This window comes from Oikopleura dioica, chromosome XSR (genome assembly GCF_907165135.1).
Source record: "Oikopleura dioica chromosome XSR, OKI2018_I68_1.0, whole genome shotgun sequence".
Lineage (NCBI taxonomy): Eukaryota > Metazoa > Chordata > Appendicularia > Copelata > Oikopleuridae > Oikopleura > Oikopleura dioica.
In genome coordinates this window covers 4,084,682-4,102,291 of record NC_137294.1, presented here as the reverse complement: position 1 = coordinate 4,102,291, position 17,610 = coordinate 4,084,682, and the positions used below count along the sequence as shown (strand labels likewise).

Below are 17,610 nucleotides of genomic sequence, written 5' to 3'. Positions count from 1 at the left end.
AGCCAGTAGTTAATGAAACCTTTCAGAAGAAGAACAGTTTATCTAAGATGATTCTCATCCACCTAAAATTTTAGTGAACGACATTCATATCGAGAAATATTTATCGATTATACTAAAAACTCCATACTAATCAATTTGAATAAAAATTCGCCCAATAATTTGAATTTCAAAGCAAAGTTTAAAACTACCAAAGACCAAAAATAACAACAATTTTATACGAAACTGGAGCCAAATTGAAAGATGATGGGCTTCGTGTTTTTCTGAGAGAAAAGGTCTCTGGCTTAGGGAATGTTTTTTCGTCTCGGGCTTTTTTGAATTGGGCAGCGCGTATTCCGCCCACGCTCCTTTGCCGCGGCGACGCGCTAAAACCAAAAATGAAATTCGAAAAAAAAAATAAAATTTAATCCTAGTTCTAGAAACTAAAACCGTTGTAAAGAGACGTGATAAAAAATGAGAAATGGAGTTTTGAAGTAGAGAGATTGCGGCTGGCGAAAATTGTGAAGGGAATAGCTATTATTTTATTATGAAAATAGATATTAAAGTAAAGTAGGAAAAATATTGGTTGGTTGAAAAACTAGAATCCTCCAAGGGCGGACTGGAAGAGCGACGTTACTGATCGTGACATGGCGCCTTTGGTGTTCTTTTTCGAGTTTACTACGGTCAATTCTAATTTTGAAAAGAAAGAGAGGAAATGAAAACCCTTTCCTGCAGCGCTTCGGCAAGTTTGAGAGGCGAGTTTCCGTTCTCATTGAGGATCGTTGGGTCGGCGCCATTATCGAGCAGGACTTTGCAGGCGTCGTAGTTGCTCTGAATGACAGCTAGACAGAGAGGAGTGTTCATATTTGCATCCTTGGCGTTAACATCGGCCCCGGCCCGGATGAGCAGGTTCGTGCAGCTCGTCGCCGACTCGGTCAAGTTAACAGAAGCGACTTTGTGCAACGGCGTCCAACCCGAGCTGTTCCGTTCGTTAACGTCGATCACTTTCTCTCTCAAAATGATTCGCAGGACACCCGCATGATCCGTCGCACTGAAGAGCAAGTTGGAGTCGCTGCGATCACGACAAGCCAAATTGGCGCCGTTCTCGAGCAAGAGGTTGACCATTTGCGTGTGGCCGTGTTGCGCCGCGATCGTCAGTGCGCATTTGCCGTCGTAGTTCTGAATGTTGACGTCGCAGTTGTGCTCGATCAGCATCGCCGCCCCGTCAGCGAAATCGTCGATCGAACATTCCATCAAAGCAGTGTGTCCCTTCGCGTCCATTGAGTTTAGGATTTGAAGCTTCTTATTTGATCCTTTTTCTCCGAGTTCTTTTAGTAACACGCTCAGGCGATAGGTGTCTGAAGCACGACAGGCGCGAATTAGATGATCCACGCCGACCGGCTCTTTTGTCGTGAAAGCATTCATCCATCCACTCGTCAGTGTCCCTTGCTCCGTCTGGATTTTAAGTCTAGATGTTTATGATCAAATATGGAAATGAGTAACTCGAGAATACCTGTATTCGTGTTGGGAGAGCGGCTCTAATCCCCTGAGCGTACATTCTGTCGAGTGGCCAACGAAAACGCGTCCGATGCCGTATGAATCCCTCTCTTCAATAACGTAAGTATTCTGGCCAGGAAGCGACTGCCAGCGAAGACTAACAGCGTCGTGTGTGCCTGTATTAATTCTAGGTAAATGAATAATAGAATGGACAGGCCATCTTACAATTCGTTACTTTTATGTCATCCAGCACAGGGGAAGAAGCTGAATCGTCATCCACCGCCTCGATCGAAGGCAAAGAAGCGAACTTTTTCAAGTCCATTTCTAAGGTAAATTAGAACAGACTTCGTCAGAATCAATTTTGTCTTGAAGGGAATAGAATGGTTGAGTTCTAAGCTACGTAGTTAGCTTGAAGGTAGACAGAGCGATAGGTAGAACAGCAGGAAGAAATTTTTATCTGTGGCGGGAAAAGGGGGCATAATTATGCCTTTAGCATAATAACTAGAGCGCAAATCATTTAATCGTAATTAATGATTTGGAAATTGTTTTGTTGGCATTTCGGGTAATTAATGTAAAGCGACTTTATAGCTAAGCTAAATTACAGAACCTACTAAATTATCAAGTAAATCATGGCTTTGCATTAAGTTAAAAAATAAGAAAAGGGCGAATCAAGAAACAGGCGAGTCGGAACATTCCGACCAAGAATCAGTGTCTTGTCGGAAGCTCTTTCGCTCCGATAAGAGAGAGTCAGGAACAGTTGAGATGTTTTCTACGTTCGAGTTTGGATCTTTAGTAGAGCTTGTTCTTTTTGTCGGTTTTTCGGAGGACTTCGACGAAAGATGGACGTAGACCAACCCAGAGGCAGAAATAGCTATTAACACTTACAGAGGCAGATTATTCAAGTGATGCAAAATTGGCTTACCGAGGCCGTTAAAAACTGAAGCTGTGAAGAAAAGAGAGAGAAGTGGAAAGCGACCCAGAGCAGACTGAAACCAGGAGATGGTCGGAGTTACCAACAATGTCGCATCGAGAATTTGTAAATCACAGGACTCGACAATCAGTTCGATTGATTGCTCGGTAACTGAGCTTTTGAAAGGCTTGTTTGCGCCTCCGTAAAGCGAAATTTCGATGTCGTTCGTTTCCGGCATTAGCCCGAGAATCAAATACGGAGAATAGAAGATCGTTCGGAAGGTTGAGAGAAGATATGAACGGGAAGGCGTTGGAATCGGCTTGATAATTGTTTGATCTCCTGATGAAAAAGGATTGTTAGATTTTTACTGTCTAGCGCTAGACTCTAGCGTCATTTTGTCTTACCTATTACAACTTGCAGAGGCGTGTTCGCTTCGAGCCTCTGATAATGCGATTCTGGTGTTACGAAAGAAATGCTCATGGAAAACTCGACTCCTTGACTCAAAGCAGAGGGAATTGACGCTTTCTGAACACATCGCATCGAATCTGCAGCCTGCGATTTGAGCTTGTTCTTCAGTTTGTAAATCTCCCTCTTCGATCTCTACGAAAAACTTTTCGAAAATGATCTAGTGGCGAACGAAAACCTTGATAGTGTCAATAAATTCGCTGTAAGAGTCGTCATCTTCGTAGTGATGATAGCGCGAGGAGTCCCTATCGCGTACGAACGAGCTTGCACTTTCCTTCGAAAGAATGAACTCATTCAGATACTCCTCGAATTGAGAGTCCTCCATTGTTGGCGCTCTGAATCGAATTTTAACAGCAGGCAAGGTAAAGTAAATACTTACTCGTATCCCCACTTGAGCCCGTTTTCGCGAGCCATGTCAAAGTCAACGTCAATTCGCTGGATTTGCATCCCGAAAGAGAGCCACGAGTTGAAGAAGTAGGCGAGTAGCAAGCAAAAGAGGAACAATCCTCCCAGAAGTGAGGCCGTCAGAAAGGCGTATAAAGCGAAAGTGGCATATCTTTTCCAGTTTTCTTGAAAATGCTTGTGAACCTCGCTTAGCTGTGGGAAAAAGAGCTGAATAATGCCTGTAGCGACGGATTGAAACAGCGAGAAGATCAGTCCGATGATGCCTTCGATGAAGCCCGAGAGCATGCTAGGAAATAAAGAAAATCGTTAACTAACAGGATTGATCAGTAAATTGTTCAAATATCAGCGAGAGAAGCAGCGTAGAGCTCAATGTTTGGCAGGGAGGGTTCTTTAGCGAGCGTTTCTTCAATTCCGTTCGCGAGTATTCGCTGAATATAAATTTGCAGCGCCGAGTCGATCAAATTAAAGGCCTCTTCGTTTACTCCTTCGAGTCCTTCAGCGAAAGTGCCCACTAGAATCGTCTGTGCCAGCGTGTTCCCAGCTGGCGGCTGCCATGCTTTTGAAACTTCCACTTCTTTCGCTAGTCTTGCTCTTTTGCAGCCGCGAATTCGCGCAATATCTAAAACGCACAGTAAATAGCCATAATTCTAGAGAATGAATCTACCTCTAGAAGTTGTGACAATATCCTTGCTATCTTTAATTGTTGCTTTATCTCCGACCAGAAGAGACATGAGAATGTTGTGTTGAGGGGTGCTTCGTTCGTCTAAAATGCTCGCAAGTTCGTTGTTTAGCTTGTTCAGGTCAAATCTGCCCACGAAGTACATCCTAAGCGCTATCCGTCAATTGACTACCAGCTGCTAAGAAATTCTTACTCCTGAAGTATTTCTGAGAGTCGTTTTGGAGCACTCGGACCAGGTCGCCTCGCACTTTCTTGATTTTCTTCATCGTAGTTTCTTCCTCTTCTTTCTTTTAACCTGGATGAGAATAAGTGATCACTGTACTCTGGTAGTGAGCAATAGGTGACCGCTAGAATAGGGGTAGAAAATTTAAGATTTGCACCCATTTCCTCGTCATTAATTTTTGGTTGTTGACTGTTGCTCTCAACTGGTGGTTCAGTCTTGATTCTGTCTTCAGGAAAACTACCAGTAATGCCCAGGGATGATTGCATTATTGTGCTGATAGAATGTTCTTCTCATTGAGATCGACTTGATTTTTGGCTAGAAGAGCGCTCATTGGCCCTTTGCGTAGGCGGCGAGAAAATCGAGACAGAAAGCGCCGTTTCGGAATGAGCCATCCAAGCCCTTTCGGGTAGAGATCACTTGCAAGAAGAATCTACTGTACTCGTCTTTCTCAGGCTCCGAAAAATTGTCATCTCTAGTTTTGTTAAAAAATATATTTTATCATTCAATTGCTTTATCATAAACTTCTCGCGTCTCGAAATCCTCCTTCCTTTTAAATTTAAAGTTTGCGTAAAAATTTGAGTAATATTCCGCAATTAGTATTTTCCCTTTTTCACTTCCTTCTTGAAATTCCAGGGCGATTTTCTTTTGAGGAAATATCTTTGTGCTCGATAATAAACGTTAAATTAATTCAATTACAGTCAATTATAGAAGCTAACAAAAAATGATTAAAGCTATAAGATGATATAAAGCTACTAGTTAATATTCCTATTCTTCACAGAGATTATATTTCAGCCGATTTAGCAATTTTCTAGAGCTTGGCTGAGTATTGTTTGTTGAAATTCCTGTCTGATTCAAAAAGAGTTTTCTCGACTTAAACGTTTTCTTTCTTAGAATGCTGGCTCGAAGGGTTCTTTCCGTTCCTGTGCGATTTGCCGCCACCCCGGCCGGTGTTCCACCATCTCTCGTCGGTGACAAGTACGAAGAGACCTACGGCTTCGGTTTCAACCAGGACATTCCTGCTGACACCCCTGCCTTCGCCGAGATGGTTGCCAAGCGAAACGAAGCCGCCCACATCGCTCAGCTCAAGGGTAATTCATCAGTAGTAGAATCGACCTTTAACACCGATAATTAAGACATCGATGGCTGGGAGCAGCACGTCCTCAAGACCGCTCTTTCGCGAGCTGACGAGTACGAAGCCCGACGAAAGAAGGGTAACAATCAGGGAAATCCGAGTTGGCGTTTACTCTAACCAATTTAGCTACCGTCTACCACCCCTTCCAGAAGCAGAGCTCCTGGTTCACCGAAGACGTCTACGAAGCCGCCTACTTTTACCCTCGACTCTTCAAGGCCAACGTCGAGCGATACCGGTAAATAAGCACTCCAAATATATGCTTTAAAACGAGCGAATTAAGACGACACAACGTCTGGGGCCTCGAAGAAGAACTCCAGTCTACATGGGCTAAGCCATACGCTGCTTTCTGCCTCCTCTGTCTTTTGATCGCCAACTCTGGCTCGCAAGACTCGCTCGAGGGCCCTGGTATCTTCTCCGTCTTCGGCGAAGTCATGGACGGCCACTGCCAGTAATTCTGGAGCCAGATCTGTTCTGTCCAAAAATCTGTTCACCTCCTAAAACAACATCAAAAGCTCCCCCCTACTGGTTTAAAACAGTTGGCGATGGAATTCCCCATTCCAGCTAGATCTATTTATTCCGACTTTATGTCGAGTTCAACAATATTCACTCCTTTGTGACAAAAACTGTTCCAATAAACGTTAAAATTTGAAATAGGACTTTGCTAAACCATTAATCTTCTCGTTAATATTATTGGTTTACTTCGACTGAGTTGCCTTTTTATAGAGTTTTATTCGGGGAAGATGGGGGGCAATCGGAAAACCTCCTCTACGAAGGGCGGAAAGTACATGAACCCCACTGACCAGGCGCGGAAAGAGGAGCGAAAGAAGCAACTCAAAAAGCACAAAAAACAGCGAGAAGCAGTGCGCGAGGCAGTCATCAAAAGCAAGAATCCAAACTCAGTCCTCGATGAGCTATCCAAACTTGACGATCTCGAATTCGACGCTGAAAATGAATGTCCTTACGCCGACAGAGTCATGCAAGAAAAACGGCAACGAATGAAAGCTACTTATTTCAAGGTTCTAAACTGAAGATGACTCGGTAGATGATCTTTCGTTTCAGATTCTAGAGTACTACAAAACTGCCGGAAAAATGGACACTTGGAAAGAGTACCAAGATGACTACAATCAATATGAGCGAGAAAGAGAAAGAAAACAAAGCTTGTACCAAGCTGTATTGAAAGCAAAGAACTGGTCCGTTGACCAAATTCCACTTCCAGATGCCCCTCTTCCGGACTCGGGCATCGCTGGGATCCCCTTGCCAATGGGTCTTCCCCCACGAATGGGAGCATCATCATCCTCTCGCGCGTCCTCTGGGCCACCTGGCCCTCCTCCCGGGCCTCCACCAGGTATAAACTAACCAATTTACTCTTTGTAACAATTTTTAGAAAAGAAGAGATATAAACGGCCATCGCAGAAAGACAGCACGATTCAAAACACTCTTCTGGCTCTGGCCGGACAAGAAGCTCGAGAGCGCGAAGAAGAAAATCCTCCTCCTCCACCTCCTGGAATTCCTCCGCTCGATAATCGAACGAGGAATCCTTATGCTGTTCAATTCCACCCTCGGCCTGTTGATCCTGCCGCGGCTATGCAAGCGCATGCTATGGTAAGAACTACCGAATAGAATAGTTCGTTTACTGATCCATAGCCAATATCTGCTGGAATTCCTCAATTTGCAGCACAAGCAGCGTTCATGCGTCCAGCTGTTCCCGCAACGGGCTTAATGGCACCAGACATTTCATCTGCTCCAACGTCCTACAACGCACCAAAAGGAGCCACAGAGAGCGCTCAAAAGTTGTCAGCCACCCATCAAAAAACGCTCTCGGCCGCACCAGTTATTAACCGTCCAAAAAGTGATTCTATTTTGTAATTTATTTCCTTACAAAGTTTAGCTCAAAATACCATGTTCATGCCGAGCTCATTGAGGGGAAACAAAAGAAGCAATGCTGCACTTACGCCGAGGGCTCTGTCGACGCGTCCTGCTCCACCCGTCGCTAAGCCAGCTCCGCCAAAGAATCAAGATAAAGCATATGAAAATTTTATGGCAGAAATGGCTGGTCTCTTGTAACTGCTATTATGTCCTTTTTTCTCCTTTCCTGCCCTGCTTATATGTGAAATAAAGTATTTCCGTCTTCATGAACAAAGACATTAAGACAATTTTTACTTGTCTTAATACTAACGCAAGAAATTCTGTCTTTCTATGAGTTTTATTTCGAGTAACAGTAATACATACTGAGATGTTAAAAGGTTGAACATAACATTATTGAAAGCAGAGGAACATAAATTATTGATAAAATTGGCGGACGATGTGATGAATGTTGGCCACTGTCGGGGATGTGAATCAATTGTTCAACTATTTCTACGATGCAATTTGGAAAATAAATTACATCCCTGATAACCTTAACTTGTTTCATTCCCCATAAGTAGAAGAAGATCGTTGCATGCTCTCGTGTTTCTATTTGCTTCGTCCATGCACTCAGCTCTTTTCTGCCAGTGTTGGGGAACGCTGAACCCTTTTCGTAACTTCAGGTTGTTCATCTTTTTCATGGATTTTATGGCCCAGTCAGCTGCATATGAAGTTCTGGCGTAGACTCCAGGATGTCCTTGTTTGGCACAACCGATTCCAAAGCTTACAACGCCAAGACTCAAAGGCACGCCGTCGATTTCACATGACAGTGAGCCCCCAGAATCGCCTAGACACGCATCAGTTCCTCCAGCGAGTACGCCAAAACACAGCTGGAAATCTTGGATTCTGACTCTCGTATTCAAGTTTCGCATTTGATTGAACAATCTCTGGCATTGACCGGACTCAATCCATGGCAAATCCGCTACTTTGAGGCTTGAAAATGGTCAAGAACACGAATAGAAAAAATATGCGATTTTTGATAACTTGAACCAGTCCTTTCACTTGCAGTTTGTCCATCGGCTACGGTAACGCCCCAGCCAGCAATCTTGCATGTCATGGAATGTGTCTTGAGAAAGCGCAGAATCTCTAAATCATGATTTTCTTTTCAGGCTATTCAGTCTATAGTCTCAGGACACATTTTAAAATGAGATATGAAAGCCCATCCTTGTTCGTTTAACTTCGGCATGCAAATCGGTCGAACTGCGTGTGCTCCATAGCGATAGACAAGTTTCTCGTCGAGCATAAGAAGTGCGAAATCATAGTAAAAGGTTTTGCTGTCCCATCTCGGATGAATCTCCACCGCATTTATCTTCCGTGTCTGAACGCCGATCAAGTCTGCGAGTTGGCTCAATCCTATGTTCGTTTTAGTACTTCCAGCAAGAATTGAAAGCTTCGGCCAAATTTTCCAACTTTTCAAATCGCCTTCAAAGCAGTGAGCAGCGGATAGGACAAAACTTTCGACTGGATGAAAAACAAGAGATTTAAAAAATTGTTCAAAAAGTTATCAAATGATAAAAAATGATTAAAAATTTTTAATCCTCGCTTGGAGCAATGACTGCTCCACCACAAAAATGTTGGAATGGAAACTCTCCTGGGCCATCTTGACGGAACTGAATCGATACTTGCCAGGGATGGTCTTTGATATCGCCGTCGCTGCCACCAATGACTCTACCTTCTAGCGCCCAGTCGGCATTTGAGTGGTTCAAACAGATGTCTTCATGAAACCATTCCAACGGCAGATTCTCATGGCTGAGTCTATATCTGTCTACAAACGGAACAGTTCGTCCACTAGCAAAAAGAAGCGACGTATCTTTCTGAATCAGGGGTCCATAAAATCCGAGAACAGCACTTTGTGGGTTTTGTTTTTATCATTTAAACATCTTAACTTTTGCTCTAATAAATCCCAACACCGAACGAGAAGAAAACAACAACAAGAACAACAATGCGGGTGATCGAAGCACACTTAGCAGTCGACCTCCTTCTTGCATCTTTCTCATTCTCTTTTTTAGCCATCTCTTCTTGAATCATTCTTTTGTCGTCTGACATAATTAATCAATTATAACTCAAGAAAAATTAATAAACGTAAAAAACTTAAAAAAGAAACTTAAGAATAACGAAATGAAGAAGACTACGTTCCCATTTTAGCAACAACGAGATTAAAATCTACCGGAAATTTGGTGGCTACTCGAGAACTGAAAATCAGATTTTGAATTGATTCTTTGAATCGAATTTGAGTTCAATAGGTTCAAACGTTCCTGTTATAAAATATGATAGCTGCTCACTATTTTTATAAAATCTAACCAGGCAGTAAAAGTATCAATTGTAATTACATTTGTAAATCAGGTCATCTTCCACGAGTCGATCTCACAGTGGGAATCGGTTGAGTGAATGGCTTCGCTTCGGTCCAAGGGGCTTCTGAAAAATCGGTTCATCGCTCTGCTGATCAATTTCTAGGGTAGACACCGGTTGTTTGCTTCATGCATCAAAAACTTTTGATTTCAGATTTGATTAAATGATTTACGGTTTACAAGTAAGTAAGTATTCTCGGATGGTGGCACGAAAATAACTGCCATAATATCTTCTATTGCCATATCTACAAATATAAAAGACAATTTCAAATTGTCAATTCTCCTTTTTACATGCAATAGATTCATACATAAATCGTTTAATTCGACAGATATCAATGCTTTTTACAAGAAAGAAATTGGTATCCATTTTTTATTAGAAACTTTATACTGCATACTTTACTGGCAGTAGGCTACTAGCCGTGAAATGATTACAATTGTCTGAAGAAGACCTAAATAACATTCAGATTGTAGGCCATCAGAATAATCCTAGTAGAATGTGTGAGGCGTAAAATTGATAAGGCAGGTGATGGAGTCGATAACTGTGCCAAGTGTGACGCTTGATAGCATCGGTCGACCTGAATTTGCGTCCACATTTGGCGCCATCTTCTGCCGCTGCGACGGTTAAAGCCGCCCCGCTGTTCTCTCAGACAATACACTTTCAAACCGAAAAATCAAAAACAAAATCAAGAGACACATCAACTTTCAGCTTAATTCTTTTTCAAAAAGTAGAACACTTATTCTGGGTTATTGCTTTTGAAAAGAGAATCAATCACGGTAGGAATTACGCTATTCTAGCTTTTGCTTATGTGAAGCTTAGACCCCGAACAAACGAGACTAACAACAAGACAGGAAAGTAAAGAAACATGGCGTCCAGTTTTGTGCAACTCTTCGGCTACATGATCAGCATGATAGGTCTACTTTTGACCATCATTATCTGTGCCAGACCTAACTGGAGGGTCAATGATCTCGACGGAGAAGTCATCGAGTCTATTAGACGTTCCTCTGGCCTCTGGTCTCGTGTAAGTACAAAACAGCCATTTTCCTTCAACTATTGATTTTTCTCCTATATTTCTAACACTCTATTCAGTGCACATACTATAATACTGGCAACTGGCAATGCGATCAGTACGATACCTTCTTCCTTGGATTGCCCGCTCCTCTTCAAGTTGCCCGTGCTTGCGTCTGCATTGCTTTGGCTTTCCAAGGAATTGCTAGTTTGGCTGCTTTTGCTGGGATGGAATGCACAAATCTCATTCCTTCTTACGAGTCAGCTGATCCAGGTTAGAAATTAATTTTATTATATTTTCTAATAATGGTTCCAAGAGGGTGACAATGCTGCTATCAAAAGAAAGATCATGCTGGGTGTCGGCGGCTCCGTCGTCTTCGCCGGTATCTCGCTGTGCGTGGGAGTCAGCTACTACGCCGCGACCGTGCTCCAAGAGTACAATGGAACAAACATGATTCGAATGAGTGGAATGAATGGCGGTATGCGCGGGCCCAACACTCAGCTCCAAGTCGGCGAAAGGTAAACCTTGATTTTCAATTCAAGCGCCAATGGAATTTCATTAGGTACATTTACGGTTACTGTACTTATCTCGGCTGGATCGCCATGATCATCAACTGGATTGGTGGTGGCATCATCATCTGCGCGAGCTGTTCTTCTAGCTCGGTTGGTGATGGGTCCATGTACGGCACCCAGCGCGGACTTATCACTCCAAATTACGCCCAGCCCAACCAGTTCAACGGCGGCCAGCGCAAAACCAACTACGACTCCAACGAGTACCTCTAAGTTTATCGATTTCCCCCAAGGTAGTTTGAAATAATCGAGCCTCTTTTAACCGAACTTTAAGATTGCGAACCCACTAATCGCCTTATCATCTTCCCCCGCGAACATCCCCATCTCCCTGAAATTGTTACTGCCCAAACCTTATCTTGACAAATAAGTCGCTTGAAAAGGCAAAAATAAAAACTGAATTCATTCCAATATCTTTGTTTCTTTTCATAAATATTGTTCAAAATGATATGCTTTGGCGATCCGGCCCTCAGCGCTAAAATGTCGCTGATTTATATCGCAAAAATATAGAAAAAATGCAAGTTGCAGGAGTTAAGAGAATTGTTTTTTTAACTTTTCTTGTTGGACTTGGCTTTTTAGTAAGTCTCGCATGTCTTCCTCCTATCAAAATTTCATTTTTACATTATAACTTATAATTTATAAGATAATTAAAGCAACAAAAAACAACGAAGACTTTTTGGAGACAAATCTCGATGAAAACTCAAAGCAGAGAAGATTACCTCAAGCAATTTGCATCGGAGCGAAGAAATGCGGAACTGGGGCTTTAAAAGATTTTCTCTCACACCATCCGCTAATCGCTACTCCAGCAGCCTACGAGATGCACTTTTTCGACAACATAGAAGAGTACTCGAAGGGGATCGAATTCTATAGATCCATGATGCCCAGAACACAGCCCTCGCAAATAACTTTTGAAAAGACTCCGAAATATATGGTGATGCCGGAAGTACCCCAGCGCGTTTTTGACATGGACCCGAATATCAAGTCATGGTTTTTGCGTGGAATTTGTTACCCGCTCTTTCGGATTTATCAAACCATTTAAAGATCATCATTGTTGTCTGCGAGCCGAAGAGACGAGCGTATTCAGAGTTTATCAAAAGACTGTTATCAAAGTACACTTCAAAGGTTACTAGAATTTGCTCTTGGAATAATGCGTTCAATTATTTATTGTACACAATAATTAATACGTAGATTAGCGAATTACGAAATACATTAATTCAACAGAGAGCGAGATGGAAGAAGCAAAACTACGTGCATTTGAGCAATTTTCAATTGATTTCATACGTAGATTTGAGCAACGAAGGAGGAACAAGGGCGAAGACGATTTTCGAGAGCTGGTGAAACAGATTCATAGTACGCAGGTTGAAGCGACTGTACTAACCAATGGACTTTATTCAATTCATTTGGACAATTGGCTAAGAGCTGGGCAAGCCGGGTTCAAATAACCTTTATACTTGATCAGTATAAAATTACTAGATCCCTTCATAGCTTCCAAAAGCCTCAAATTTTAATCATCAATGGCGAAGAACTAATAAAAAATCCATCAAAGGAAAGGTCAATTAATATCTGTCTATAAAAGCTTGCTTCTTTAGGCGGTAATAGAAGCACAAGAGTTCCTCAATATTCCAGTGATTCTGACGTCAAAAAACTTTGTGCTCGACGAAGAAAAGCAATTTTTCTGTTATCGCGCTAGAGAAAATGAAAAGCCGTCATGTTTAAGCGATCATAAAGGCAAGACAAGATCAAATGGTGGTCCGAATTTCAGCGAAGAATTCATCCAAAGAGCTGATGCTTTTTTCAGTTATTACAATAAAGAATTGTTTTCATTCCTTGGAGTCGAAACGCTCCAAGGGTGGTAGCTCGAAAAAAAAATCAGTTTATCTTGAAATCTTGTAGCCCGCAGGAGTGATTGGTTTTTGGCCTGACTTTTTCGGTTTTGTTGTCCAGATCGAAATGTATCTCGTTCCGTATTTATTTCAGTTTTTTATACGCGGGTTCACTGAATTTACCAAGCGGGCAGAGAGGCAAAATGAGAGAGAATGCGAGACACAGGAAAAGTAGTCCAGCTGCACATAACTGTTAAATTAGCTTGTCTTTAACTCGTTTGAATCAAACACTTTTGAATACTTGTAAGGATGAGTTTTCTACAGCCGTAGAGCTTCTCACTGAGGACGAGGTTGAAATGGAGAGACAGCGGCTAATAAACGAGTACAACTCCAAGATGGCGGAAATTAATGAAGACCAGGCGGCTTATAAGGGAAGTTAGACAAGATAAATGCCTTTCTTATCTTTGTAGTCTTTTGATTATGCTTAGTTTTATTGAGCAAGCTTCGTTGTTTATCTTTATAAGAAAACTCAAAAGAGACTTGAAGAGCTTCTTAAACTGAGAGAGGAGAAGATTCAACGAGCGGATACTCTTCATTTTGAGGGATCACGGATGCTCGAGGAAGCAGATGATCTAGCGGTAGAAGTAGAGGAAGGATCGGATTTTCATTCTTGTCTATTACAGTCTACAAGGCATTTTAATAACAAGTTTGAATCCAAATTAAAGTTGTTGACTACGAAATCGCCAAGTTGAAAGACGAGCTGCAAACCACGATCGACAAAATGAAGAGAACCGGCTTCAAAACTTCCGCGAAGAAGCATGTTGTCATTTCGTGCCCAGTTTGCCTCGACGAGTACACTGATGAGAGATTTCGAGTTGCCCTTATTCTGTGTGGCCACGAGTTCTGTGATTCCTGCGTCAAGAAGCTTCCTAAAACAGCTCGAACGCGTTCCAGTGGAGTGGAAGCTACGTATCAAGAGTGTCCGATGTGCTCACGCAAATTCTACCAGGAGCATGTTCTCAAACTGTACCAACACTCGGCTTGAATTCTTTCTAAGAGTATCTCGCTCATTAACATTTCATTGTCTTTATAAAGAGCACGTCTGCCCTTTCAATAAATGTTTAGCATATTCCCAATATACTTGAATATGAATGTCCATCTGTGTTTATAGGAGCAGTGTCTATTCAGCACCGAAATGATACTCGCATTTTATATTACAGAAGAATTTGCCATAGTTTGTGTGCACGAGGCCTATTCTCATTACGCAAGATTTCACAAGAACTAAAATGTGAAAATTATATGGTACAATATAATTTAGATAATATAAGCAAATGTTTATTGTTCGAAGCTGTTATTCTAATCTAAATCTGTTCCAGCACAATCGTGGTCTTCTTCAAATCGCGTTCAGTCTCATCTCCTTTCACCAGATAAACACACAACACTAAACACCGAGTTAACTTGATTGAGTTGAAATCGAAATAGTCATTTAGGCGAAAAAAGGGAATATGATTATTTATGTCTGACTCTAGTAAAAAGGGAATTTATGTGTGACTCACGTAAAAGGGGAAAGGCAATGTACATGACAGTTATACCGATGATAAATGCGTATAACTTTTTGAGGTTGACACTAATTTCAATAAAAATCCAACTTGAAAGAGCGAATTAATCAAAATTTGGGAGCTTAGTCCTCCTTGATTCCTGTTCATCATTCATAATCTGTCAGGCGCGCGCTGCAGCTCTTCTTGTGGATCGGTGTCTCTAGTAGATACTCTCTACTGTTAGCAAATCTAAGCAATGAGAACTTCAAACCAATATTCCGAAGAATATTTGGATCAGACAAAGCAACAACAATTTGCATTCGGCGCTTTGTGACTCCAGCGCGACTTGCAGTGGCCAGATTGATGACGACGTTTATTCGGATAAAACAAATTACTTACTTTATAAGATTATCGCATAGCCTGACGGGTACCGTAACTACTTGCACTTAAGCTAGTTCTTACATATATTCAAAAGTGAATTTATGAAATAGAAGAATCGAAACGCAGAACACCTCTAAAAACTCGTCGTTTTTGTGTTGTGAAATTTAGTAATTTAAAACGAGCATGAAAAAACCATCTGACGATAATTGGCCACTTCATTTCAATAGAATTTCTATTGAAAAAAGTATGCTGACTTGAGCAATCAACTTTGAGAAAGCGCCCCAAAAATTTTATTCAACTCTTGTGCGAATCGGTGATTTATTGGCGCGTGCCCAGATGGCTTTCGGATATTGGAGTCGCTTGCCTCCGTCTGTTCAAAACACTAAAAGAGAAACAAGCTAGATAAGAAAAATTATATTTTTTTCTTCTTATTCTCCTCGGCCAGAGGAAGCTTATCAGAAAACTGTTTTTGTGTCAATCAGCGATCAACTGAAGGAAAATAGATTTTTGTACTTCTTTTAAATCGAGGAATGTGACACAAGAATCTCAGTGGGAGCAGTTAAAAGTCGAAGATGGCTCTTTAAAAGTATGTATTTACAAGTATCTTTTTAAAGAGATATAAAATCCCGAAGTGGGAATTTTTCATGGGCCCTAGCCACGATACCCCTCTATTGATAGGATTTTCTTCGCTTTTACGATTTTATGCGTTCAGATTTTACGAGCGCTTGGCGATGATGATAAAGACTAGATGCCCGCGCTATTTTTCATGTCCCGAATTGTAATTCCGATCGGCTCAAGCCAAAACAAGAGAATCACTCCTCACGCGTTTCAAAATGAGCACAACCCCCTGCCTCGTCGAAATTAACATTTGAAGAAGCCAAAAAGAGAGCTAAGATCAGACTGAACCCATTCGAAAGTTTTTTGAGCGAAGATTTTGAATTGAAATAGTCGATTTTTCAAGGAAAGAAGCGATATTTGCGGAGGTACACACGATGGTAAACTGTGCAAGTGCTCTTAGGTGGGAACTCGCTTAGGGGCATGTCATGTGACCTTATTTTGTGACGGGTGTTTGTCACCCGTCTAAAATACATCATAATCGGTAGCTGGCAGATCTTACAAAGGGCGCGCTTTTACAGTAGCCATCGTCTTTTACCTTTTTTTCGGGAGTATTAGAGATGATACAGTAATGAGAACTAGAAGCACAGTCGCCTTGCGGGAAATAACAAAACAATCCTTGATAAACAGAACTATTTGCTGGACAATTTACGCGCTGCAGGAATCCGCCAGATTCATGGCCAAGCAAATACAGTCGCATTACACATTACATGCACCAATGTTCGCAGTACAGTATTTCAAATTCCCAAGCCAAAATTTCTGATTTTCAAATCACTAAATACCGATAAGCTGGGCTCGACAACCTTTGTAGGAAACCTGAGGCAGGTTCTGAAGAGCCTAAATCAAAAATGTTAACAAGGGAGAGAATAAAATAATTATCGAAATCGATTATCAGCGAAAAATCTTGAGCCTCTGCGCTCGCTATTCGCTTCAAACTTCAACAAAAAAAGGGAAACGCGGAGAAGCCCGAAAGGTTAAAATCACTGGCTGAAGCGATCGGGATTTCCGAAAGTTATTATGATATTTTTTTATAAAAAAGTATTTCCCCCTGCGGCGAAATTTTGGTTCGATCGTGGTTTCAGGCGTCAGCACCGCCGAGAATTTTCACCTTTGGAAAAAAATTAATTTCTTTTTGCGGAATTTTTTATTGTACTCTTTTTGACTTGAAAATCCATGAATAAGTGTCGCTTTATTATCGTTGATCATCAAAATTTGGCAATGTGCGTTTTTTAATTACTAAACTAGCGAAATATTTGCACTTGAATTTGACGCGGCGGCCAATTGAACCACGAAGAACTGAGCTCAATGAGCTCCTTTTCCAGAAAGAAAAAAAGAGAAATTTCTCGGTCTCCAAGAATACCAAAATTTTATTCCCTCCAAAAGCACCCTTTTTTATCAAAAGTCGCTAAAGTGAAAATTACGATGTGGTACTTTTGCTTTAATATTTTTTTATGTGAATCTTGAAAAAATTGATGCTTGAAAGGAATTTTAAAACTAGCGAAAACAAAGAGAAACTTTTTAAAATTATTTTAATTTTAATCATTCACGACTTGATTAAGAATTCTCCAAGTTTCTTAAAAAAGAGGATAATGAGCGTGAGCTTCCGGCATTTTCTTAGGCGTACTTGTCTGGCTTTGTCGAACTCGCGAAATAAACTTTTCATGAGCCACGCGCCTGGCTCTTTGTATTCAAGTAAAAAGAAACTTTTCTTCGAAAACTAGAAAATAGAGAAAATAGAGTAGGAATGGTTAATCGGCTCCTCGAGAGTTGTGTTTTACAAAAGTCCAGAAAAGTTCTATAGCTGGATTAATCAATAGACCAGGCTGGTGGCCAGGAGCCAAATTTCTCATCCAATTGACTCTAATCCGGTGTGCAGGGCTTTTTTTGTTTTCTCGAGAATCTCCGCTTTCGACGGTTTTTATTAAATATTTTCTGACCTTTTACAGTGCTGCTTACTGTAATCTAAACATAAAGAATTTGCGCTTTAGTTAGTGGAAACTTGATTTTCGCTTCCTTTTTTTCTTTCAAAAATATATTTGACTTGTCTATCCAGAATTGGCTTTTTTATTTCCTTTTCAATCGGCTTCGTTTTCTTTTTTTATGACAAGAACGAAATCTTTTTAATGATTTTACAGCTCGTTGG

The 17,610-nt window shown here is 41.3% G+C and overlaps 6 protein-coding genes and 1 long non-coding RNA gene across 7 annotated transcripts; 3 read left to right on the top strand and 4 right to left on the bottom strand.

The window, feature by feature from the left end:
* Nucleotides 1-574: 574 nt before the first annotated feature.
* LOC145708865 (fibronectin type 3 and ankyrin repeat domains 1 protein-like) lies at nt 575-1,833 on the bottom strand. The gene is made up of 4 exons (XM_081786563.1): nt 1,699-1,833; nt 1,490-1,649; nt 700-1,444; nt 575-640 (listed from the first exon to the last, which is right to left on the bottom strand). Exons 1-4 carry the CDS (start codon nt 1,793-1,795, stop codon nt 575-577), a joined length of 1,068 nt encoding a protein of 355 aa, XP_081642689.1. The 5' UTR covers nt 1,796-1,833.
* On the bottom strand, nt 1,823-3,577 carry LOC145706917 (uncharacterized). The gene is made up of 5 exons (XM_081784374.1): nt 3,228-3,577; nt 3,027-3,183; nt 2,788-2,983; nt 2,396-2,722; nt 1,823-2,353 (listed from the first exon to the last, which is right to left on the bottom strand). The coding sequence occupies exons 1-5, from the start codon at nt 3,536-3,538 to the stop codon at nt 2,142-2,144; spliced, it is 1,203 nt and encodes a 400-aa protein (XP_081640500.1). The 5' UTR covers nt 3,539-3,577; the 3' UTR covers nt 1,823-2,141.
* On the bottom strand, nt 3,554-4,577 carry LOC145706918 (uncharacterized). Its single transcript, XM_081784375.1, has 4 exons — nt 4,313-4,577; nt 4,126-4,212; nt 3,918-4,085; nt 3,554-3,872 (listed from the first exon to the last, which is right to left on the bottom strand). Exons 1-4 carry the CDS (start codon nt 4,419-4,421, stop codon nt 3,589-3,591), a joined length of 648 nt encoding a protein of 215 aa, XP_081640501.1. The 5' UTR covers nt 4,422-4,577; the 3' UTR covers nt 3,554-3,588.
* A 438-nt stretch (nt 4,578-5,015) lies between these two features.
* Nucleotides 5,016-5,938, top strand: LOC145706919 (uncharacterized). The gene is made up of 4 exons (XM_081784376.1): nt 5,016-5,243; nt 5,289-5,366; nt 5,414-5,522; nt 5,568-5,938. Exons 1-4 carry the CDS (start codon nt 5,048-5,050, stop codon nt 5,737-5,739), a joined length of 555 nt encoding a protein of 184 aa, XP_081640502.1. The 5' UTR covers nt 5,016-5,047; the 3' UTR covers nt 5,740-5,938.
* Nucleotides 5,939-6,012: 74 nt separating this feature from the next.
* LOC145706905 (uncharacterized) lies at nt 6,013-7,417 on the top strand. The gene is made up of 5 exons (XM_081784364.1): nt 6,013-6,303; nt 6,347-6,632; nt 6,672-6,889; nt 6,932-7,136; nt 7,176-7,417. Exons 1-5 carry the CDS (start codon nt 6,028-6,030, stop codon nt 7,349-7,351), a joined length of 1,161 nt encoding a protein of 386 aa, XP_081640490.1. The 5' UTR covers nt 6,013-6,027; the 3' UTR covers nt 7,352-7,417.
* Nucleotides 7,418-7,471: 54 nt separating this feature from the next.
* LOC145708446 (uncharacterized) lies at nt 7,472-8,122 on the bottom strand. Its single transcript, XR_014134832.1, has 2 exons — nt 7,683-8,122; nt 7,472-7,608 (listed from the first exon to the last, which is right to left on the bottom strand). It is a non-coding gene; the product is annotated as an uncharacterized LOC145708446 (long non-coding RNA).
* Nucleotides 8,123-10,155: 2,033 nt separating this feature from the next.
* LOC145708061 (claudin-4-like) lies at nt 10,156-11,521 on the top strand. The gene is made up of 6 exons (XM_081785677.1): nt 10,156-10,311; nt 10,355-10,556; nt 10,625-10,817; nt 10,861-11,062; nt 11,107-11,346; nt 11,388-11,521. The coding sequence occupies exons 2-5, from the start codon at nt 10,401-10,403 to the stop codon at nt 11,324-11,326; spliced, it is 771 nt and encodes a 256-aa protein (XP_081641803.1). The 5' UTR covers nt 10,156-10,311; nt 10,355-10,400; the 3' UTR covers nt 11,327-11,346; nt 11,388-11,521.
* The last annotated feature ends 6,089 nt before the right edge of the window (nt 11,522-17,610 follow it).

Excerpts from the sequence above, each read along its gene's own strand:
- LOC145708865 (XM_081786563.1), bottom strand. The coding sequence starts at position 1,795 with ATGGACTTGAAAAAGTTCGCTTCTTTGCCTTCGATCGAGGCGGTGGAT. Across the intron at positions 1,650-1,698 it reads TGACATAAAAGTAACGAATT|GCACACACGACGCTGTTAGT; the intron begins GTAAGATGGCCT and ends GAATTAATACAG. Across the intron at positions 641-699 it reads CCGAAGCGCTGCAGGAAAGG|AACACCAAAGGCGCCATGTC; the intron begins GTTTTCATTTCC and ends AACTCGAAAAAG.
- LOC145706917 (XM_081784374.1), bottom strand. The coding sequence starts at position 3,538 with ATGCTCTCGGGCTTCATCGAAGGCATCATCGGACTGATCTTCTCGCTG. Across the intron at positions 2,984-3,026 it reads AATTTATTGACACTATCAAG|AGATCGAAGAGGGAGATTTA; the intron begins GTTTTCGTTCGC and ends AGTTTTTCGTAG. Across the intron at positions 2,723-2,787 it reads GCCTCTGCAAGTTGTAATAG|GAGATCAAACAATTATCAAG; the intron begins GTAAGACAAAAT and ends CTTTTTCATCAG.
- LOC145706918 (XM_081784375.1), bottom strand. The coding sequence starts at position 4,421 with ATGCAATCATCCCTGGGCATTACTGGTAGTTTTCCTGAAGACAGAATC. Across the intron at positions 4,213-4,312 it reads AATTAATGACGAGGAAATGG|AGGAAGAAACTACGATGAAG; the intron begins GTGCAAATCTTA and ends AAAAGAAAGAAG. Across the intron at positions 4,086-4,125 it reads CTCTCAGAAATACTTCAGGA|CGCTTAGGATGTACTTCGTG; the intron begins GTAAGAATTTCT and ends ATTGACGGATAG.
- LOC145706919 (XM_081784376.1), top strand. The coding sequence starts at position 5,048 with ATGCTGGCTCGAAGGGTTCTTTCCGTTCCTGTGCGATTTGCCGCCACC. Across the intron at positions 5,244-5,288 it reads CCACATCGCTCAGCTCAAGG|ACATCGATGGCTGGGAGCAG; the intron begins GTAATTCATCAG and ends CCGATAATTAAG. Across the intron at positions 5,367-5,413 it reads CGAAGCCCGACGAAAGAAGG|CTACCGTCTACCACCCCTTC; the intron begins GTAACAATCAGG and ends TAACCAATTTAG.
- LOC145706905 (XM_081784364.1), top strand. The coding sequence starts at position 6,028 with ATGGGGGGCAATCGGAAAACCTCCTCTACGAAGGGCGGAAAGTACATG. Across the intron at positions 6,304-6,346 it reads TGAAAGCTACTTATTTCAAG|ATTCTAGAGTACTACAAAAC; the intron begins GTTCTAAACTGA and ends CTTTCGTTTCAG. Across the intron at positions 7,137-7,175 it reads AGTTATTAACCGTCCAAAAA|CTCAAAATACCATGTTCATG; the intron begins GTGATTCTATTT and ends TACAAAGTTTAG.
- LOC145708061 (XM_081785677.1), top strand. The coding sequence starts at position 10,401 with ATGGCGTCCAGTTTTGTGCAACTCTTCGGCTACATGATCAGCATGATA. Across the intron at positions 10,557-10,624 it reads CCTCTGGCCTCTGGTCTCGT|TGCACATACTATAATACTGG; the intron begins GTAAGTACAAAA and ends CACTCTATTCAG. Across the intron at positions 11,063-11,106 it reads CAGCTCCAAGTCGGCGAAAG|GTACATTTACGGTTACTGTA; the intron begins GTAAACCTTGAT and ends GAATTTCATTAG.